At 38.4% G+C, this 24,009-nt stretch overlaps 1 protein-coding gene across 3 annotated transcripts in view; it reads left to right on the top strand.

Annotated features, from left to right (window-relative positions):
* The window catches only part of MACROD2 (mono-ADP ribosylhydrolase 2), an 848,022-nt gene that overhangs the window by 169,234 nt on the left and 654,779 nt on the right, over positions 1-24,009 (top strand). For all 3 annotated transcript variants that reach the window (XM_058019700.1, XM_058019699.1, XM_058019698.1), the window contains exon 4: positions 15,972-16,001. In XM_058019700.1, coding sequence (XP_057875683.1) covers positions 15,972-16,001 — 30 coding nt within the window. The remainder of the gene's footprint in view (positions 1-15,971; positions 16,002-24,009) is intronic.

Genomic DNA, 24,009 nt, shown 5'->3' with positions numbered 1-24,009 from the left:
CCTTCTAGTACTTTCCAACAGTAACTGCAGGAGGTATTAATTTTGTCTGTCAAAACAGACTAAAGACGTACTTAGGCGCTGAAGATTATTCATTTAAATTATGAAAAGGCTGAAGTTACAGTGATGGATGTTTTGGAGGATGCAAGAGGGGACTTAGTTCTGTTTAAATATGAATTCACTCTGGAGCTGTTGTAACATCCCTTACCGTAAGAAGTGGAATTGCTGAGCTGCAGGATTTGTTTTTTGAAACTGTGCTTAGGACTTATCTGGTCTTCTGCTTCAATGGCATTTCTCAGATTAGGGAATTTAATCTTTTTAAGCCTGGCTGTTTAGTCAGTGGTGACCCTTGTGGCATTTGTGGCATGGGAGCTTTCCATGCAGCTCTGAGCTTTGGCTGGATCCTATGGGAGCTCTGTAGGTTACGTGAAAGGGACTCAGATCTCCCAAAGGACATCCTCTAGAATGCATTTCTGCATCCTCTAGAATGCATTTCCTCTAGGAAATGCAGGAAATGCAGGTTAAGTGCATTTATTCTTCTCAAGGATACTTTGGACCCACCAGTAGGTGAATTTGTCTTTATGAAAGTCTGTTTTGTGCACCAGACATTAAACACTTCAGATCTCAGCTTCAGTAAAATGGCAGTGATAGAGTAGATGTTAATATCCTGTAAATTAACGTGGATTGTTTCAATTCCAATTCAGCTGCTTTTTCTTCATTTTAAAGAGGTATCTTATGTGCCTCAAGCAAATACAATTTTATTCTTTTAAAGATTAATTTTTAACAAGTGATGGTGGAACACATCATGCAGTTGCCTTTTTAGCAGTTGTCTGGTTCTGCCATGTGAGATGCAGTTTGTGTGGAGTCTTGGTCAGTTTGTTACAGGAAAGTTTATTACCCCATGCTGAAGCGTCCCTTTCACAGCTGATTTTTGTGCTGTTCCTTGTAGGACCTGTTGCAGCTTTTATAACCATAGCTCTTTAAAGGTGTACTTAAAATAAATAATGTGAATTTAATGTGTAGCTACATTGGTGTATCTTCTGGGAGAAAAAAAGGAGACAGAGTTTTTGCAAATCTTACTTTATGGTCGTGGCTTTGTGTGCTTTCTTGTGGTTGTTTCTTGTTTTTTTTTTATTTATTTATTTTTTTGTGTGTGTGTGGTTTCAGGGTTTTTTTGCTTGTTTGTTTCTTTTGTTTTGTTTTTACATGTTGTGTTTTTGCTTGCTTTTTATCTTTTTATTTCTCCTCTGTTCCTCTTTTCTTCCTGTGTTTCCTAATTGCTGGTCTTGCAGAGGAAAACCAAATTTTATCATGAATGGGGCAGAAAATAGCCATCAACTAGTAAGGAGTTACTGCTAGTGGATCCATGCTTTTGGAATATTGAAGTTCTTTTCCCATTTTATTTACTGCATATTTAATGAGTGCTTCAAAAGTCAGAACCTTCAGGAATTTCAAGGTATTTCTCTGCACCTTTCCCTATCTTCTAAGAGAAGAAAGCCTAGGAAAAACTTGGGAAAGGGTTTTGTAAAATACCCTCTCAGTTGATTGGGATAACAATTGGGAGTGCCTAAGGATATGTGCAGACATCTTATCTAAGTTTAGAACTTGGTTTGAACTTTGATTGAGATTTATTGTTCTGTTAGATATGCTTGATTCCATTACAGCCTTTAAAATGTTCAAGGCCAGGCATTTTTGAACAAAAGTGGTGAATAAGTGACTTGCATTTAACATAAGTATGAGGCTTCTCCAGCCTAGGAGTTCCTATCTCAACCTTGATTAAATAACCCCTCCAGGAGGGGCTCAGACAAAGGCTTGGTGTGTGTTTGCTCAGAGAGATACTGCTGCTTTCTGCACATCTTTACAAACTAAGGGACTTTTTAAAGACTTCATGGCTACAGGCATCTTGGCACAGAAGGGGACTTTGTGGAAAGCACATCTGCTGTCTTGCAGCAACGTGGCCTTTTTGTAAGAGACACGACATATTTCTCTAGGAACATGCATGGCTTGCCTGTTGCTAAGGTCTGTATAGTTCACCTTTCCATGTTTCTGAGCATATTCCAGGATGCTTGTGAATACTTCTGTGGTATTTTATCTACCCTCCGGCTCCCCCCAGTCTCCATTAGTAAAAGATTGTGCACATAATTAGTTAAAAACTTGCCTTGGATTTAACAAGTTTCCTTTTTGGAGAAGGATTGCATTTTTTGTGGTGGGACAGAATTTCTCTTTTCTGCAGTGCACATGGCAAAATGCAAGGCTGGCTGATTAGTGAATTCAGCAAAAATAAAATAACTTGTTCCAGTATTTTAGACTTTAAAATGCCACTATCTGTCTTACTAGCACCCGTCCTTGATTCATGGCAGTTCTGCTTGCACAGGGACTGCAGTGCCTTCTAGTAAGAGTCACCAGCCTGCTCCTACCCCTTCCTTGCATAGATTAGATGGCTGTGCAGTATTAGTAGAATGTAAACTAGCAGTTTAAATGAGATTACTGGGATTACTCATCTGGATGGACAAGATTTAAAGTGGTCTTGATTGAGGTCCTTAGAATTGTGAAGTAGACAGCAAAGCCATTATGGACAAAAGGAAAAATGAGAAATGGGAAATAGTTACAATGTAAGAATGGAATTGGTTTATGTTTTGGGTATTTCAGAAGAAATAAAGGCATTATATTGCCTTTCATTGCTCTGATTGGAATGGTGTTTTTTTTTTTTTTTGTGGCAAGAGATAAGAGAAACATGCCATGAAATAATTTCTTTTTAGATGCAGAGTTTCATAGCAGTAAGAAATACCTTTGCTGTGGAAATCAAGTGAAGGAAATGTACTTTCTCTCTAAATGTATCTATGTAGCACCATGTGTGTCCAAAAGACTTGCTTAAGACACCTTTCATCTCACCATTTTTATATTACAGCAAAAAGACTTTTATATAGGGCCAAAAGACTGAGTAGGAAATACAGATTAACACTCAGTGGATCCAGACAAGTCCTGTATAATCAAGGTGTTGCAATATTGAAGTAATAAACTCTCCCCACAACTTCACATTTTGGAAGTAGTCTTTGCTGAGTTTTATTCTTGGCTTGTAGCTTGCTATTTCCACCTCAGTCTGATAGCTGTTGTCTAAGGAATATTGGAATTTGTCTTTATTTTTGGTCATTTCCTTTCCCTCATGTGCAGTATCAAAGTCACCCAGTTCTCTTCCACTACCAAGCTTTTCTCCTTTGTTCTCATGTAAGAATTAAGGGTTTTTATTCATTGTAATTTTCAGTAATTAAACTGATTAGAATTAAACTGGTGGGGAAACTGCATTTGATTACACAGGCAATACAGAGGAGGTAAAACTCATCTAACTAGGTTCCTTTCCAGCCTTTAGGCTTTTAATAGCTAAGTTAATTTCCTAGAGGAGTATGGGCTGATTGAAGGAAAAACTATAATCATTAATTGCAGTAGATTTAATTTGTTTTAAGTATAAAGAAAAGACTGCCTGAGACTTTGGGGGAAGAACAGAGCCATGCTCCAGTGCAGTTCCTTATTCCAGCCAGATCACTGTGGATCTTGCTGCCTCTAAAATACTCCGGTAACATTTTGGGGCTGTTGGGGGGTTATATACATATTGGTAGGAATGATATCAGCATCACATGAGATAAATTATCAAGACATCTTTTCCTGCAAATAATGACCATGAACTTGTGCTGGGTACTTGGTCATGTGGGCTTTGAACTGTTGTCTCCCTGCCTGATGCTTTGGGCACAGCAGATCCTCTCTAGCTCCACTGAGCCATCTCTTTGCTGATGTGCATATGCAATGTGGGATTGATGTGGCTGCTTTTCAAGAGAAAACAGAATTCTCCATATTCACTAAAGTTTGTGGGGTTTTATTGTCATATAATTTATTTCTCCCTGGTGGTTAGAGCATGTGACTGCTGTTCTGGGGCCTCTCTCTATTAATTGCCACTAGAAAAGTAATTTTATATAGACCTATAAAAGATGATTCATAATTTTCTTTTCTGAACAGCTATAAAAACATACTTTACCTGCCTGACAGATGTGCTTATGTGTAGCATAAGATACCTGTGATATCCTTTGACATTACTGGTCTCTGTATTCATATAAACAATGTTTGTACTTTGCCTAATTTTGCCTTTATTTTCTCAGTACATTTTTCAGAATTACTCAGCTGCCTCATAAATCACTCTAGCAGTATTAGAATAGTGAAATGAAGTGTTTGCTCTGCACAGATTAGATTATAGCAACCTTGTTTATATTTCCTAGACATGGAATAGACCATAGGGACTTACATACTAATCCTGGATTCAAATGGTCTATGTGAAAGCTTGGAGCTTCTTAAGATCTTTATTTTTCCTCGAGGTAAAGTATAGAAGGAAAAATAACTCATTAAAATATCATCTCATTGACTGCAAGGCATTGGAAACTTGCTCTAGATGGACTGTATATATTGCAGCATTTTGGAGAAAAAGGATTCAGCTTGGACCAGTGTGATTTTTGAACCAATATTCATCCAGCAGAGTTTTTGAGCTACATGAAATTGTCTTCCTTTTTGGCTAACAGAGAGATTGGTAAACCAAAAGCACAGAAGTCCTTATTTAAGCAGCACTTTAAAAATGCTCAGTAACAGCACAAAAAGGAGCAGCATACTTTGAAGTGACTAATCAGCTTTCCCCAATTTATCTTTGGTTTATTTATCTGTAGAAATTGTTTGTAGTATTTTTCTTTCTTGTTCTCAGTCCTAAGCTCTGATTCACAAGCCACAGTCCTTTTTATTGAAACTCTCAGTGAGAATACTTCGTAGGCTGTACAAAATAGCTTCTGATTGAGTTGTGGCCCAGGCAAAGGGCAGATGTGTTCTATTACTTGTTTTATGTGCTGATATTACTCTTGAATTAGTGGGCACACTGTGACTAGAAGCAATGGAAAAAAAAAATAGCAAAAATAGCAAGTATGAGCAATTCTTGCGGTTTTGGGTAGCGGCTATGGCTGAAAGGATTTGTGGTGGAAGTGCTTGTGGTGATGGTGGTAATTTAACCACAAACATCTCAGCCACCAGAGGGTGAATTTATACCATCTGTCTTGGGTTCACAAAACACAGATGTCCCACACTGCCACTGGACAGTGCCTGCCTGTCATCATCAGCTCTGGAGGGAGATCCATCTTCCACACGTGTTGTGCATCCAGAAGTCCTGGCTCACCCAGACCATGGAAATCTGTTGCCTAACTGGGAATCACCCTACATGACAAGGTGGCACGTGTCCTGCTTGATACAGGCAACATTTCCATATCTAAATTGACCAGTGGCATAAGCAGGAAGCAAGGACATGAAATTCTAAGGATGACCCACTGGTGCCTACATGATGAAGTTATTGATTAGGAGTTGCAGCTTGATGATTATTTTTCTGTCTGCATGGCATTATCAGCGTCGACAGTGCAACATCCTGCCCTCCTGTTGTGCTTCACAGAAAATGAAGCTCCTTGTCCAGCATAACCTCAGTAAAATTTTCATCAAAGCCTTAATGCTGCTTCTGCTAGAATGCACAACCTTATAACAACGCTGCCTGTTTACTGCAAATTTTTGGATAATAGCTTTAATCTGCCTTACCTTCAAGAAATGCCTGTAATCATAGTGTTAAAGAGGGATCTTAAGAGTTTAACAAATCAACTCATTGCTTTATTACTCAGGCAGCCATGGGGAGCACAAGGGGCAGGCACACAGGGGATGGCCAGGGAAGTGGGGTGCAGGGCACTGTTTGCTAGGGAAGTAACCACACAGCACAGCTCGAGCTGGTGGTGGTTGGGATAAATCTCAAACCATGAGCATCTGCAGCTAGGAAAGATTAGAAACCCTCCACAAGCTGACAGGAACAAAGAATTGTCCCACACAATCTAAAATCTGTCATTGACAGGGATTTCATCTGGGCTCTTGGCTCTGTCATGCCTTTGAAAATATTTTCAGGCCTTCCCATCATTTTGATTATTTGGGATCTTCCTTTTCTTTAAAGTTCCTGAATAGAGTTTTTAGAGTTTTCAGGGAATGTGAAAATAGTAAGCTAGCAGTATTTTTTTCAAACTTTAGTTTATGTTTCTCCATTTAAAGATGTGTCATGGACTGTACCTTCCAAGAGCAGTAAAATGGAGAGGATGATCGATCTGACTAAGCTGACTTACTTTTATCATAAAAGGGGAAGTTTCTGATGTCTCTGATAGAGTAAGTTGATGGCTACACTTTATTCTTACTGTCTTTTATGGTCTTCTCCAGATTTTTTTTAGGCTATAGCTTTTTGAAACAGACAGTTAAGAAAAAGTATGGATAGTATATTTGACAGCAGGATAAAGAAATATTTGGGACAATATTATTAGAGGCAGTGCATGATGTCCAGTCCATATTTTACCATAATGCATTATTTCTGGTTTGACTGAAATACTGAGGTTATTAAGTTCCACTTTCCCTTACAAAGGAACACATGACTGTTGTTATACAAATATTTAGCCCTATAGGAACAGTTTGGGCCTATGTTTGAAAACAACACCCCCACGACTTTAAAATACATAACCAGATCCTCTGTTTCTTCTGTAATGTGGCTCCCACAGACCACAGTAGGAGCTGCTCCTAATTTCAGTCTATATAAAGAAAGGATCATTAGAGAGGTGATGCAACATGATCATGTGCAGAGCATGTTACACTCACCCAGTTGGACACATTTTAAAGTCAGCTTCAGTGCTTTGCAGGCTCTTCAGCTCCTACAAGTCTGTGCTAGTAGCTTGCAGGAGCTTGTAATTCACTGTCAAAATCTTCCTTCCAGGCTCTCTTTCAAAAACAGTGCAATAACAGCTTGCCTTCCTCTAACTTGGAGGCAAAAGTTGCAAGTAAAGTCTTGTCTGTGTAGCTGAAAAAAACCAAACCATACCAAACCAAAACACCAGGGCTGTTTCTGTTTTGTAGGACATCAGGTGTGCCTTTTTTTTTTTTTTTTTTTTTAATGGATTGTTCATGAGTGTTACTACCCTAAGAAAAAACAGTGGTGTGGACATGTGCTACTTTGACTTGAAAATACACCCACTGAGGTCTCCCTGCAGCTGGAGCCATGACCACCCTTGCTTGGCTTGCCTGGGAATAGAACAGGGGCAGAGTGGGATGTGCCTGCACCACAGGGAAACTCTTCCTGCTGTTTGCCCCGTGGAAAAATGGCAGGACAAGGCCCCAGGTAGCTTCTTTCCTGCAGTGGTCTTTGATTTCATAACAAATTAGGGTTTTAAAAATTGATTTGAAGCCTGAATGTTGAATATTAATGTTTCAGGACTGAAATACATTTGTTTTTCTTGTCTTTTGTTTTCATGTTCAGAGGGTAACTGTTGTTTTAATGCAGCTTTTTGCAGTCTGACATTTTCCTTGGAGAAGTTAAATATTAGGCAGTTTTCTGTAGAAAAATATTGAAATGAAACTCAGTTTCATTTATATATAGCTACACCATAGCTACAACATAGCTATGTTTTAAAAATAGAAGAAAAAGGTCATAAGATACAGGTAGACTTTGGTAGGTCCAGACCTGGCTGTAATTTTGAAAAGACAAAAGCAACAAAAGCTTGAAGAACTTCAGTCTGATTTTTTTTTCCTGTTTTCCAGATAACATATTCTAGTTCCTTTGGGATACTGGAAAGATGCCTGAGTTTTATAAATTTCACTAATTATTTTGCAACAATTACTACCAAAACTGTTTTCCTAATTGTGCTAGTAGAACCTTGGACCACGTCTTACTTTCTTTTGCATAGGCTTTTAAATATTGATAATGATTCTATTTAAATGGATTAATTATATACTGCAGCACTTTGATTCCCTTTAATGTTGCATTTACAAACCACACAGATGCCCTAAACTGTGTAATGAAGAATGGGTTTTAGTAGACCTGAATATTTTTGTCCTCATTATTCTGTGCTGAAGGAAGTTCCTGTTGCTTTACATTTCAGCTCAGCTAGATTGTTAAATACTTTAATGATCTAGAAAGCAACTTTTAAGTGGCTGAGCAAATCACAAACTGATGCACAAAATGGATCAAATCTTAATTAATCTCTTTCCCTTTATCAACTTGTAGTGCATGTGACAATTTATCACCCTGTTTTAGAATGAAATTCTTCCTGGTTTGTGCTTTTCTGATGTTTCCTGAAATGAGAGGAATGAGGGGAAAGTGAGCATGGTTTCTGTGGAGGGGCACACACAGAATATGGCCATGGGTCTTTCTGTGCTGACCAGCCCCTTTTAGCCTTTTCTGACTCCTTCCCTGCAAACTGCAGGCTCTGATTCAACAAGTCTGTCATCTTCTCCCTCCAAGGATGACATCAGCCTCATCAAACAGGTTCTTCTGACTGTCCTTCTTGAGGCACTGGCAGGAAACCTGCTCCTTCTTCATCACTTTCTTTCTTTTCTTTTGAAACAGATGGTCCTGTCTAGCTGAAATTAATGCCACTGGATGGGTATAATAAGTATGAATTTCATTGGTAGGAAAGTGTGAACTGCTGTTTTTGCAAAAATTTCACCTGGAAGTGCTTTGTGTAGTTGTGTTTGGGACCATTCTTAAAAAAACAAGTTCATTTGGTTTTTGGGATATTCTTTTAAGTTACATTTTTTTGTTGTGGTTGTCTGACTTTCCCACCAAGAAGCAATTTTGGTGGAGTCCTCAGGCTACTGCAAAGTTTAGGCTTCTTTTAAAGCTGCAGCCTAAACTTCAGTCCACATGGAAGTTTATACAGCAGCATTTAGGAAGTACTCTGGGCCAAACACCTTCTCTCATGGATTTTTCTCAGGATGTATTAGTCAACTTCAATTTCTGTTAATTTTCTTTCACCCTGCATTAAAGCAATTACTGTATTTCACTGTATGGTAAAAAACCTTCATTCTGCTCCCTCTGCTTTGAAGTTATGCCTCCAATTAGGCCAAGTTGAAGATGTTATCCTGATAGCTGTGTGCTCATTTCTGTCCCTTGCTGCTGTCTGCTGCCTTACCTACCTTGGGTCTTTGGTGCATTTGGTGGCTTTTTTTTACTCATCATATCAGATTTCAGAGATGCTTTGCATATGGCTGATTAAGCTTAATGGATGTAATATATAACTTTTAAAAATAACCTTCTTGCATAAATGCATATCATGTATTGAGTTGGTAATGTATTAGAAGAAGAAAAATAACTGAGACCTTATGACAGTTAGTTTCCTTATTGAATTCAGAATGTTGTGAAGGCAATTTCCTTGACAGGATCAACTCCACAGTACTTACTAGTATGCTGATTATTTTTTTCCCCTTAATCTACCTCTGACATACCTTTTACAAGCTTGAAATTAGAGACAATGACTGCTTTATTTGCAAAGATAGCCAACCTTAGTTTAAAAAACTCTGTTCTCTGTAGAGAATTTGTGAGTGGGGAAGAGAATATCACAGGTTGTGACAAGTGAGCCACAAAGCCATTTTACTGATTCCAAATAAAAACCTGTGCTTCTAATTGCACAAAGCCTTCCATTAGGGTTTTTTTTTTAATCTTTTAACTTGTAGTGTGCAGTTTCCATATCTAAAAAAAAGGTAAGACATGGAAAACTCAATTCCTTCTTTAGTATCCCACATCATCTGTTTTGCTAAAACAAAGATGATGGAAACTTCATGAGCTGAATTGTTTGGTCAAACTTCTAGGGATCTTCTCTTTTTAGGAAGAAAGCTTGAAGTTGGTACTTCCTATTATGAATAAAATGAGACTGGATAAATGTTTGTGTTTATTTACAGAGAGGTTTTTTAGGGAGAAAAGGAGATTTTTTAGGAATGAAGCTGAAATCTTTTGAGTGTGTATTGAGAGTATGATGTGCTCTTGATCACACATTAAAAGTAAGCAAACCCGGAGAGGAGCAACTTGCTTGTAGAAATCTTCTGTAAATTGTTCCACCCATATTCTGGAGCTCTTTCTTGGGTATGGTTATGTGTTTTAAGTCAATCTTATTTGGCCACTTAGGCCTAGTGGTTTTCTGATTTCCAGTAGTTTCTGCTTTGCATGATTAGCCACTGACAAAACTTTGCCAATCTGGCCCAGTCTGTTGTTATAATGTTATTTTACCTCTCCTGACTGCTGTGGCTTTATATGCAGGGAAACATTTTAAACAGAGTGGTGACTGTGTTTTATTTACTGTACCTGCTGCAAAATGACTTCATGATCTTTAAGCCTGAAGCTTTTTACTTTAAGGCAGCCAAACACATCTCTCACTGAAAATGTTTGGATGTACAAGGTGCAGCTGTTATCTCACTCCTCTTTGTTCTCTCTGGTTTCTTGAGAGAAGATGAAACGAAATGCAGTGACAGGTAAGGATGTCTCACAAAACATGTAGAAGAAATGTAGCTTCCATTCCATAAATTACTGTTACTCTGCTCACCAGCTGCCTCTTATGATGTTTTATTGATGAATAAAAATGGTGTCTGAGGCAATAGAATGTCTTGCATCTTACAATACTGCCAGTTATAAAGTTGTCTCCTTGAATAAATTTCACAATTAGAAAGTATTGACAAAAATATTCAATCTTTTTTACATCAAAATAAGCTCAAACATCTGCTGCCAAAGTCAGACAATATCAACTAATCTTTTAGAGTTATATTTTTATTATACTGACAGATGCATGGCTGCATGACATAGATGTCAATTTAAGTTACTAGTGCCATTAATACTTGACAAAGACATGCTCCCAGAAGAATTTATGTTCTTAAATTGTTGTCAGATGAGTATGTGCCAACAAAAAGTAAACAGTTATTCAGTCGTGTTGTTAACAAAGCTAAAAGTGTGTTATCTCCAGAGAGATCACAAAAATTGGTATTCACATCTTTCCTATTCTCTAAATTCCTCAGAATTGACAGCTGAAGAAATAATTCTGTGCCTGCAATTGCCTGTTCAACCTACCCATCCATACATCCCCCTTCATTGTTTGTATGTTCTGGCTAGCAGTGCAGGAAGATTTTCAGTTTTGTTTGAGGTGAACTTCTTCAGCATTCAATTACTTTCCTCAAAATTTCAAATAACCTTACTATTTGGTAAGAATGATGTTGTAAAGAGAACAGTGAGGAAAACATTAACACCACACCAGCATTTCTGATCTGCTTATTCAGTCAAAAAACTGCTGGAAAGTGACAGAACATTGCCAGAGGATGGATTGTAGGAGAACAGAGATAGTGCTGAAGGCAATCTCAGTCCTGAGCAGTTGCACCTGTGCTAATTACCAAAGAGTAGGACCAGCCCTGCCCTTAACAGGGCACAGCTGTGTCCAGTAAGGATGGCTGTTAGGAGTGGGTTAGCTGGTGGAGAGGAGGGCCAGAGAGTTGGACTTAGTTGGCTGGGCTGTGAGGAGCGGTAAGAGCAAGGTGGTCATGCAAGGGATAAGAAGGAGTCTGCTGGCCATGCAGAAGGAAGAGAAAAGGAGTCACTGTGTGAGAAGCTGCCTGTGGGAACTCACAGAGAGAAGGTATGGAAGTTTTACAGTAAGGTGATAAACTGATGGTGACGGTCAGATTGGTGCCAAGCACTGACACCAACAATTGGTGGCCTGTATGAGTCCTGATGCAGCATAACTCTTTGAGAAGGCTGAGGTTTAAACCACTGGTGTCCAGTTCTTATTTGTTGAATTTGTTGCTATAGTCTTTTTTAAGATTTGTACATTTTAGTAACCTGAGCTTTTGTTGTGGGTATTCCATCATGAGCAACTAAGCTTGCTTGAAATTCTTTCACTCCAGGTTTTTTGTTTTCTGTACTTTTTCCCTTCTCTCCCCACAGTAGTTTTTTGGAAGGAATTTTGTTTCTTAAAGCAAGAGTTGAGTTCTCAGGGTACAGCAGACTAATGTTCTGGGTTTCTTTCGCAGGTTGTCCTGGTACTTTTAAAAAGCATGCTTATCTAGTCCATTGAGGTTTTAAGTAACTTGAAATACTGAATTTCTGGTTGAATCTGGGGCTATAAACATCTCATTAAGGGCTAAATCGTTATCCTTAGTGATTAGATACTGGTTTTTTTTGTTGAAGTGATTTTTTTTAGAGTGGCTTTCTTCTTAGGGATGAGGCTGAACTTTGCAGAAACACTTTTTCTGCTAATGGTTCTAATGTCCCTATTAAAAAGAAACCCAGACCCAAAGGGCTGAAAGCCATCTTAACACTTCTAGATGTGTTTCTGCTCACTGTACTGAGACAGACTGGGAAGATGAGCTCTGTCTCTCAGAATGCAGCATTCAAGTCTCCTTTTAAAGCAGTGGTGATGCACAGTATCTCTAGAGCTGTAATTTGTGTCCTCATGAAGCCACTATTTAAAGGACACCACAGGAACTGGTCTCCAGATATGGTGCTCTTTTTTTTTACTTTTTTTTGAAAAAATTGAAGCTTCTGTTACTGATGTAGGCAAAAATATTTAAAATTAGATGAACTATCACCTCTGCTGCCTCTTTAGGGCCATCACCAATGATGTTTTGGATGGGACTCTATCAATGTGTGTTGTATTTCAGTCTCGCATAGCAGTCTGCTGCCTGCCTGACCACTCTGTGTATATATTAAAATAATATTTCAAGTTTCTATTGTGAGTAGATTTTCAGAGTTAATGCTCAGGAATCTGTTGTGGACTCTAGTTTTTAAGGAGGCAATTTCAGAGAGGTTGGGCAGGTCACTTTGAAAGGGTGATATGGGGAATGAAATGAGGTGCAAGAAGCCTTTATGCACATTTGTTTGGAGCCCATCTTTGCTTTCTTTTATTGTTCTTTGCCTTGGTAACTTGGTACCAATTTAATCTTCCTGTTTCCTCTCACCCCAAGTCTCCTGTGACTTGAGAGTCTTGTATAGCTCTGGAAAAGAGAAATAAGAACAAGAGGTTAGCCAAGATGGATTTACAATCTGCAGTTGTAAAATCATAGAGTCATGGAGTGGTTTGACTTGGGAGGGACCTTAAAGATCATCTCATTCCAGGTGTCCTGCTGTGGACAGATATTCTGGGGTGACACCTTCCCCTCAATCAGGTTGCTCAGGGCCCTGTCCAGTCCAACCAGGAGCCCTGCCAGGATGGGACATCCATCCAGAGCTTCTCAGGGCACAGGGTGGCATCCAGAGCTTCTCAGGGCACGTGGTGACATCAAGGTGTTCTAGCCAAGGCTGGGCATGCCCTGAGTGAGAGGAGTTGCAGCAGTGTAACCTGTGGGGCAGTTTGGGCTCTGTCAAGTTTGGAGGTTGAAAGCTTCCTGGGACCTTCTGCTGGTTGCTCATACAGCTGCCCATAGTTGAACCTCTACAGCAGGAGCAGCTTCCAAAGGGTTTTCCAAGACTTGATGGTTTGGGAGCTCTGATGGACAAAATGCAGCTGCAGATAAACACAGAGGGACTGAGAGGAGAGGCCATGCTTGCTCCAACATAACATGATGTGATTGCAGCCATGGGGTTGTGCTGACCTCTGTGTGGGAGAAGATTCATTAGGTGTTAAGTGACAAATTACTTCTGTGGTGGTAAGACTTTCCCAAATATGGAAAGAAATGTGTGCTTTATTGAACCTTTCAGGAAGCGTCTGAAAAAATCTGAAAATAAAAGTTCTTGTTTTTTGACACATCATCTTTCTAGAAAGGAAACTGTAAATATAAGTCAGTCTTGTTTTTTCCTGGAATCATAGGGAGATGGTTTGATTTTGCTTCGATTATGCAAGCAAAATTAAAAAGTAAAGAGTCCTTGTGAATTATTACTGGATTTTCAATAGCTGTAGTAGATGCATTGCAGCCAAAACCCCATTTGAACTGTTTTTACTGTTTCTATAGAGAAGTGTGTGGTGCTGACTTACTTTTTATGTTATTAAGAAGTTTTTGGAAAATATTGGCAAGATGAACGTTGTCAGGAAAACTTAATGAGAGAAACATAATTCTCTGAGAAGCCATTGAATGAAAGTTTGCAATGGGGATGTTGGCTGGGTATCCAAAGAAACTTTTTTAGCAGTGGAAACTTTGGTAACAAGTTTTAGCTGTGTGTCTCAAGTCTCTTGAACATAATAACTGAAATCTTAGAACGTGACTCATGTAAGGATTAGAATAGTTTAATTGTAGGTGTATTCTGCAGTGCCAAAAAAATAAGCTGGAATAGCAGGCAGTAGGTGACATTTTGTTCTTTTTAGTTTCTTCTGATAAGAACTCTCCTGATTTCTATAGCAGATAAGTACTTCTTACTGCAGGAAAGTGATGTTACCTGTTACAGGAGGTCTTCAGAAGCAGCTATAGAAATATGTGAGGCTGGCTTTATTTGTTTCTTTGTTTAATAGTGAATTTCAGTCAGGGCAAGAATTAGGTAAATATAGAGAGGTTGACATTCTTTGCAACATGTCTGCACACATTTTTTATTACCATCATTATGCCTGTGTCAAAGGCAATATGTTCATGGCAGTATTTGCTCTCTGCTAGCACTTTAGAGAGGATAGGCAAGAGATGTTCATCACTTACAGATAATGCTGTTGTTTTTTAAAGTTTTCCATTTTGTGCCTGTTGCTCCAACCTTTCTGTGTCTTCAAACAAGCACTTTGAAAATGGCTCCAAATTACTTTGTTTCAGAAAAAAGGGGTTTTTTGTCCTATTTTCCTTCATCTAATGTTCCAGGCTACTAGAAACAGACTTGGGTGAGGAAAAAACATGAGAACATTTTTGTAGGTCATGGTTTCAATGATTCCTCAGTGACAGTAGGACAGCTAATCCTAGGATGAGTAAATAACTTAGTTGCTTTGATTTGATATGGTCAGCTATGCTGGATATAAAACTGCATTTTTTTTCTTTAAAGAACATTGCATTTTGACTAATGTAGAAGTACTTCTTGAGTAATATAGAGATACTTTTGAGCATGGATCTTGGCTGTGATGGAAAATCTGGCTTTCTGATGAAGGCAGTTTTACTGCGGTGTCAGGGAAAGCTGACTGCAAATGTTTGAGCTGAAAATGGATGTTAAGTCCAAGGTGTTTGTAGAATATCGGATAAAGAAGAAAACAACGATAATTATCAATTTTATATAAAAATCTCAAGGAAGTGATGAAAAAACCTAACAGCAGGGAATTTGCCTTTTACATGCTTCTATTGAAGAGACAAAGGAAAATGACATAAACAATAACATATACAAAATACCTGATTTACTCTGTGTATCCTGCTATATACCCTTGTCCTGGAGCAGGACATGGTGTGAGCTGTCTGTTCTTTACTCATCTGAGATAGCTGTGTCTCTCTCTTTGTTTTAAATATATTCTGATACAACAAGGTTTTGTTTCCCACACATCCAAAGGACAGGTTTAGAAGCTTAGGCATTCCTTCTGTTTCTGCCTAGGCACTGAAAGGAAAATATCTGGCATGACTCCAATTGTGCAGGCTTAATTTGAAGGACCATCTTGTATCACCATGCTCTGAAAATTGCTTTTCATAAGTGATTTATCAAGTTCTGGCCTGGGTAGCTGGGTGGTTACAGTGCTGAGTCAATTAAGCCTGCTGAGGGAAATCCCAGCTCAATTGCACAAACCCTTTTACATCAATGGAACCAGGATTTCTCATCATCATCATCCCCAAAGGTCCCATGGCATAGAAAACAAGGAGAGATAATCAGAAGTTGCATCAAAGTCTATTTAAGTTTCTCTACAATGGAAATTTTAAATTAATTTGGTAATCACAAAGGAATACAGTTTATAGAATTAAAAATGCAGGATTGTAATTTCATAACCTATTCAATGCATTAGCTTTAGTAATTGTATTATTGTTTTATTTATTAGCTTGCATTTTCAAAGATACTGCAAAGGTAAAGCTTGTGATTGCAGTTTACAATAAGTGATTGTTTTTGCATTAAGTGTTTTCGGGTAAGGGAAGAGTAGCAAAGTTACTGAAACAATGGACAATCTCCTGTGAAACATCTTCTATTTTGGTTCCATGTGTATTTAGAAAGCTCAATGCTAATAATTCCCTTTTTGTTTTTCTTACAGCTAATTCCAGCCTTCTTGGAGGTGGTGGAGGTGAGTCTTTGCATAATGCTTAATTAACTTTTAAACAAACATGAAATATATGCTGGATCAATGCAGAGCTTAGTTGGTTATAAAAGAATATAAGTTCAAAAGTTGGAAATATAAATTTATTAGATGGAAAAATGCACTAAAATCCATAATCTTTCCTATCATCAAGAGGTAAGGTTTGCAACTGCTGCTGAATTTGGTTTCAACTCTGGGTCAGAGTAAGGGCTGACTAAAACATAAAGGGACTGCTGAACTGCCTTATGCTGTGTTGTGTTTTTAAGTATTTAGTCTTTTTAGTTTACCCCAGGGGAATCTCAAATGTATGATTAATAAACTATTTTAACAGATATATGGAAATATTAAAATACAGTAAAATGTAATTATAGTAAATGAGTGTGGCTTTATCTTTGTACTTTTTTTGTTTTTTTAATATTTTTATGGTTTAAACTTGGTTGCTTACCTTATTCCGCTTGTCAGAATAATCAAGTAGATTTCAATACAAATCTTTGGTGCAAGTCAGAGATGCTACCAATGTGTCTACTGCTAAGGCAGGGATGCTCAAGTAGATATCATGGTATTGCTTCCAAATACATGGATGCTGGTTCATTTTAGTAGATTGATGCTATTTTACTTTTGGTATTTCTGTAGTACTGTGGCAGTGAAATCTACATGAGTGGTAAAATTCAGCAAAGACAAACCCATAAAGAGCTTCATCTCAGATTTCCGTGACTTCCCCTGCCACCCAGAGGGAAGTGAGCGAGCTCAGTTCTGGAAATTTCCCAGCGCAGGAGCAATGCAGGCAGCAACTAATGCTCCTTCCTGGTGGGAGCATTATCTCTATGATCAGAGATTACATATGTAAGGGTAATGGAAAGGGCTCTGTAAAAAGACAGATCTCTGTTGCTTGTGAGGCTGCAGGCTAAGTTGTCAAAGCTTTTGTTTTAACTGAACAGGCAGCTCTTATTTTGCACTAGGAAAAGGTGCTTGACAACTAAATAAAATCATCTAAATAAAACCATTCACATTCTTCAGCTGTGTGTCTGGACATTGAAGTACAGGGCAGCCTTACCTGTTAATCCTGTTGGATTAATCTGTTTCTTTTGATTTGAGTTAGTTGTTTGCAGTATACCAAATTTTTCTTTGTTTAAAAGATAATCCTTTAGGAGGTAATCCTTGGCTAGCTGTTCCTGTTTCTGCAGAGCTGTTCCTGCACCTCCCCTCCAGCACTTGCTCCCAGCTGGTAACATTGAAAAAAAAATATAAATCAATGCAAATGTTCAAATTCTAATCAGGTTCCCAGAGCACTGCTGCTGCTGAAAGGATTTGGCTATTAACTTTCCGTGTTATTTATTCAGCTGGACTGTACTTCAGAAGTTGATGTCTGTTCAGTGTGGCCCTTGATAATGTGGCTCTCCCTCTGCAGCAGATGGGATGAGCCTGTGCTGTGGGTCAAATTAGGGTTTTCCATGTATTTTATGTGTTAAAAGTGGCTATTAAAAAGATGTTCTCTCCCCTCATGGCAGGCTGAGATGATGGCAGCCCAAGGTGAGGCTTCCCATCCCTCCCTTCCTCCTCCTGCCCGGACATCCTTTGAGGCTTTTACTGCCATTTTAAAAACTCAGTGCTTTTGGGATTATGGGGAAGCTGCTGTGGGAGGTTGGGTTTGGGCACACAGTGGGTTCCTCTGGGTACAAGGTGCTGCAGCCCCATGGCCAGAACCTCAATCCCAGATCCTTTGATCTCTGGTGGAAGGATAACCATGTACCCTCTTGCTTGTGGTACAGGAAAAAAAAACCCAAATCTGTCAGTTTTAGGGCTTAGAGGGTGACTGCTTATGGCTGAGGGGCTGCATGTGTGGAGGTGCCACAAGCCACCCATGGGTAGGGCAGCTGATGTCCTCAGAGCACGCTAGTTTAAGATTGCCAAATTTTCTGAATAAAAATCCTGAGTTTCATTGCCAAAGCACTCTAGATTTTGGACAGATGCCACAGGTGCATATTTTGAGAAGGGAAACGTGTGTGCAGTCTGCAGGCCAGATCCTGCTCAGGGGTACACCAAATGGAGGAGCCCTGGCCAGCCATCTACCTTCCACAGGCAGACGGAGCCTGGAGCCCCTGGCTTTTGGAAAAATGGCTTGGTGCTCTCCACGGGCATTTTTCTGCAGAAGAAATTGTTTGATTCCCAGTGGAATGGTTGTGGATTTTAAATTCTGGGTATATGTTTTTTCTTTTATCCAGAAGAAAGTGACGGTACCACTCTGTGTGAAATATTGATAGTGAATTATTAAAACTTTATTATATACGTAAACACCAAAGCCTTCTTTTGATTGCAGATGTTGAATATTGATGGTAATGCATAATACCAGTGTAGTTTCTCCAATAATGGGATTCAGATCTCCTTGGTAGTTCTTGTTAATTTAATCTCTTTGTCACTGCTGGAGGTATGAATACATGTCTTAGTTCTACAGATAAAGAAAACTGGAAATTTCCGCTTGTCCAAGCTTATGCAACAGGTGCTGTGATTTTGAGCTGTTCTGTGTTTGAACTCTTTTCAGAACTAAACTCAAATGAATTGGAAAGAGTTATTTGCACATCCTGATCAAATGTTTGCAAATCACTTTCCCTGGGTGTTAAAACCATTTTCTTCATGAGACCTGCTAAGAAACCCAGTGGGCAGCATTGTGGGTGAACATGGTGCACCTACTTGCAAGTTCAGGGGCTGGTGGATTTGGGTGGCTGCATATCTTCCCTGTGTCACCTCAGAGCCACATCAGGGCATCCCTGTCCTTGGATTTCCCAGAGCTGGAGCAATGGTTTGTTCTTGCATTCCCTATTTAAATGCCGTCTGTTCATTTTCATGACCATTTGGAATGAAGAGATAAAAGCAAAAAAGATACCAGGAACAATTTTTCACAGAACTGTTAATCATAAAATCAAGAAACCCACAATGGAGTCTTTAGTTAAATATAGATGTTGAAGGTTTTTTTCTGCTTTTCAAATAACTCTGAAGTTTCCAGGATTTCATTATGAGTTTGGTGAGTGAGCCTTTTTTCTTTTTCATTCTTTACTGTTTTTAATAATTGATTTTTAATTAGGAGGCATATTTCACTTTCAGGTCTAGATTTATCACACATTCAGCATCTCACTGCTAATAACTTGCATGGAGCATTATAACTTATTTGTGCATTGTGTATTATTTGTCCCATTGTGTTCAACACTGCAAAGGTGAAAAATTTTCAAGAAAATTACTTGCATTTGGAAGGAGTGAACAAAAACGTGGTATTTTGAGAAAAAGTGTAAGCTCTTTTAAAATGTGTCCTGAAATTTGACTTCAGAAATCACAGTGCCCTATTTTGCATGGAAGTCTTTTTTCTTTACACTCTTTTACATTTGTGTCAAGGAATTAAAGCATATGATTTCATGTATTTTATTCAAGCAAAGTGAGCAAGAGCTGAGGTTTGTCCTCCCTTATGGCTTTGGGTAGTCTGTGGGGTTTTTTTTTGGGTACTGTGCTCTGCTGTTCCCACCTAGTATTTAGTTATTTTATTCATGGTTCATTTTTCCTATACTTGATTTGCTGACCGTAATCATATTCTTCTTGCATGCTGATTTCTGCATTGGCTTGATTTCATTGACCTTAAATTAAGGGTGTATTTAATTTTGGTTTTTTCTTTGAACCTCCATAAGATTTTATTGCCTATGCTGGAATTTGGGAGACATCACCTTTTAGTGTGTGTCCTGTTATGATCATAGTTTCTTTCAGCTCTGTACTTAAAACTGGTAATTAAACTGGTAATTTTGTCTTTACAAACTCAGAGAGAGGAGGTTATATTGCAGTCTCTTAGTGTCATTTGGACCCAGTTTAAACTTCTGTGTTGCCCCAGAAGATCTGTCTACTTTTCTGTTTCTCTCCATCTCTCTCTTTTTTTTTTTTTTTTTTTTTTTTTTTTTTTTTTTTTTTTTTTAACCAATATAACTATTTTTTTCCCTAGGGCTTTTGGAAGCATGGAAAAAAAAATAATTCCCATATAGCCATAAGTATTTTAGTATATCTTAAATGTGGACCAGACCTCCCTATCCACCCTGCCAAGGTACAGTTTGTAGGCACAGTTTTAAGCAATTCTTATGGCATGGGGAACTTTGTGTTCATGGTCACAGCAGGGAGCTGGGTTTCTCTGTACTGCATTGCACAGACCCCATCTTGGAACTCAGGATTTGCTGCTTTTATGTTATATTATAAGAGTGACACAAAAAAGTGTTTTCTCCTGAAAGAAATTAGCAGACTGACTTTTATCCTGGACTTGTGTCCCTTCAAATGTGTCAACTGCTGCTTGCCAGCCACCCTGTCTATTTTTCAATTAATTGTGAGCTACTGAGCTAAAAAATCCAGTGATTATCCAGTCAGTAGTGTCAGGAAGGAACAGCTGACAAATATCTTGACATCCCTCCCCTTAGCCAGGGATAAATTTTTATTCTCACAGCTGTGTCTTAGGTACATTACTGGCCATGTCCAGCCGTCTTCTGGTAGTTAAATCTCTAGCAAAAAAAAACCAAGAAAGGAGGTTTTGCACTTTCTTAATAGTAACTTGACATCAGTTTACTGAATGGATATTAATGACGCTGAGAAGTGAAAGCTGTACAAGAGAAAATTGGAGACAGGAATGAGATAAGTTGCAGAGCACCCTGTAGCAATATATATGACAGCAGAAGACTTTAAATACCAGACTTGCCCTGCACTCTCCCATTCAAAATGTGTAATAGGAAGAAGACAAGCCTGTTTTGTCCTAAACCAGGACTAGATGCTCTCTGTTTTGGATTTCACAGGGCTTGGCTTTGATATTTACATAATTTAAATGCCAGAGAAGCAAGTGTTTAAATCCAAAGTTCAAATTTGTGCCTGATGTGGGCATAACATGAAATGCATCCTGTGAGAGGGAGAGGAAGGAGTTTGGGAAAGGAGCACTGACAGGACTCTTTCATCAAGAAAATAAGCATTATTATTTGGTATTGTGTTGTGTCAGTCTGTTGGCATGTTCTTGTATCATGTCAAATGCGTTTGTCAGATGGGGGTGTGCTCACAACAAATGGCTCCATGGAACAAACGTGCTTCCCCTGGGATTTCAGCTACCTTCAAAAGCTCTCAGTTGCTTTGTACACTGCACTGTCATAGCCTAGGTATGTAGATAATGGCTAGGAAGGTACAAAGATCTTCCTGGTGAATAATGACCACGAGGAGAACTGATAATTTAAGGCAAATGGCCATTTGCCTTTGTTGTTAATCAATCCCTCTTTGCTAGAAGATTGCTGCTACAATTCTGTAGCGTTGTTAAAGTATTTTATCTCCTTTTTGTATTTGCATGCTGTTCTTTTTCATCTCTGTAAATAGAGTGGGTTTGAGAAGACTGTATCCACAAGTTCCCCCACTGTGACAGTGCATCAGCCAATTAAAATGTTACTATTTATGTATTTTTTTCCTGCACCTCTGTGATAGTTCCATTGGTAGGCCAATAGCTCAGAGTAGACTGTAACCCTTTCAAGGTGTTTGGTTCAGCCCAAAATCTTGTTCTTCATGAGCTTTTTGTTCTATCAGATCAAAGCAAATATATTTCTCAGTATTTTAACACCTTGTTACAGAATTTATTCGAAGTTACTACGCAAGCAGAGTCTTCCTTTACAGGTCAGTTATTCTCTCTCTCCTTCCCTCCCTGTCTCTTTCCCTTTCCTTTCTTCTTTCCTCTGTGTATATATGTTTAGTTTTAGGTTTTGCCTTCCGTTATTGCAGTGGAGTTTTAGTTGAGCCTTTAATGAAATTAGCAGATTTTCTCATTTTGTAGTGCATCAAGACATATAATGATGAAAGCTCTATAAATAAATAAGCACAGTTTATTTCAAAGGACCCTTAACATAAACTGCTGTGGCTGTATTTAAAATGTGTGCTCTACTCTAATTTCTTTTTTGTTTTTGTTAAAATATGATATATATTTTGCTCTTTGGCTAAATAGGGTGCCAGCTTCCTTTTTCCAGTCTTTTTATACAATCTTATATGTAATAATCATAAACAGGAAGTCTCAGGATTGATTTTAAGTATTTCTCAGTTGTTGCCTAATTGTATCCTGCTAATTACTCTTTCCGAGCAGTTAGTTAAAAATAAATAAATAACTTTTATTTATAGGAATTGATACAGCTATATGATCAGTTTGTGTTTTTCTGGTTTTTTTTTTCAATACATGTTCAGCCTGTGATTCTTTAAAAGGGTGCTCTTGTTCCATCTGGTGATACAGAAATGTGACTTTCATTCATGAAAACAATCTAAGATTATGTCCATCCAGTCAAAATCACTGCTGTCCTCAGCGTTTTAATGCTGCTGCTGTGTTGCCTTAATTGGGCATTAGGAAGTGATGTTTTATATTTCACTCCTCAGTTACTGAGTGCTGAGTCCACAGTACCCTCACTCAATTGGGAGGTCTCTCTCTGTCTCAAGCAGACCATTGCACTAACTCTCCTCATTTTGTTCAATTTCATTAGGAGGTCATTACATGTTATGTACTCACAAGTAAAGCATGAAGATAAACACTGTCTGCTCTCTGTCTATACATTACATTCATATATATATGTGTGTATGTGTGCATGTCACTATGGACGCTTTTTATCTGAGCTTGCAATTGCTTCATGAAGTCAGATTTAGCATGTGTGTACCGAAATAAGTGCATAAAAATAGGACATTAATTTTCTTAGACTGGGGCCTTTAGTTCATGGTCATTGAAAATTTGAGGCACTCTTGATATAAATCTAAGGTGAAAAGGCAGGTGGTTATGTAAGGAATGTATTTATTTCCTTTTCCTTTTTGTTTCATTTTGGAGGACAGAGCTGCAAATCTGGGAGAGAGATCACAAACCTTCCCTACATGATGGACATGACATGATGTATGAGGCAATTCACTGTCCATTTATGTCAATGCAAGGTGATCTAAAAATGTAAACACTTTTTCCTCATACACACACATACATGTGTGTCTCACGTGTCTTGCATGTAGAAAACACAATTTTTTCATTTAACAAGGTGCTGCTCAGTCATCTTAGGAACCTTCTCCCTGTAGCTGAAGGTGAGTGGCACAGTTGCCAAGGGAAAACAGGCTGGGAGTGCTGGAAGTGATGCACATCTCTACAGGTTACAGTGAGAATGAAATTGAGCATTTGAGTATATATATGTACCAGTCTATAGATGCTTTTTAAAATTAAGCATTTGGTTGGTTTCCTTAATGAAAAAACTGTAAATTGGGACATCTGTCAAAGTTGTTCAGTTTCATGCAGAACAATTTTGACAGTGTCCTTTTTGCTGAGGTAAGAATGAAGTGAACACGGCAGGAAAGACATGATTTGTTAGGCTCAAACAGTGGGTGGTGATGTTTTTAAATCTGTTATTCAGAGGTAGGATCTACAGCTATTTTCCTGATCCTGAGGAGAACCAGGAAAGGAGGTCCTGTAGGAGGATCAGGCTACAATAGGAGAAAAATGAGAAATGCAATTTAAAACATTTAAGATTGTTTTAATTGATTTTACAGGGGGATATTAATAGAAATAACGTGAAATAAAGGAGTGATGGAGGTACTTGAGTTTTAGATATAGAGGCACTTTTGAATATCAACCCCTTTACTGAAGCTTTCATGCTGGTATGCCTAAATACAAAACAAAGTCCTTAATCAGTAGAATGTTCCTTAAAAGTACCTGTAAGCCCCAAGTGCATTAATTTCTACATCAAATGTGTATACAGGTGTGACATGAAGGCATACAAAAATGGCACCAGCTGTTTGCTGATTCTTGTTGGTTATTCTTTTAAAATGTGCACATCCAGTAAAATGAGAAAATGGGCATTACATGGCACTCACACCTTGCAGGAGGAGGCAGAAAATTGCTGTACCACTGTCTGCTGATGTACTGACCCCAGAGGTCAGAGATTGGAGATTGTCATGGTCCTTAATTCCCAACCTCCTTTAATGAAAAAAATTTACAATA

The sequence above is a fragment of the Melospiza georgiana genome, chromosome 3 (genome assembly GCF_028018845.1).
Source record: "Melospiza georgiana isolate bMelGeo1 chromosome 3, bMelGeo1.pri, whole genome shotgun sequence".
NCBI lineage: Eukaryota > Metazoa > Chordata > Aves > Passeriformes > Passerellidae > Melospiza > Melospiza georgiana.
The sequence above is the reverse complement of the archived record's forward strand: the minus strand, read 5'-3'. Positions and strand labels throughout refer to the sequence as shown.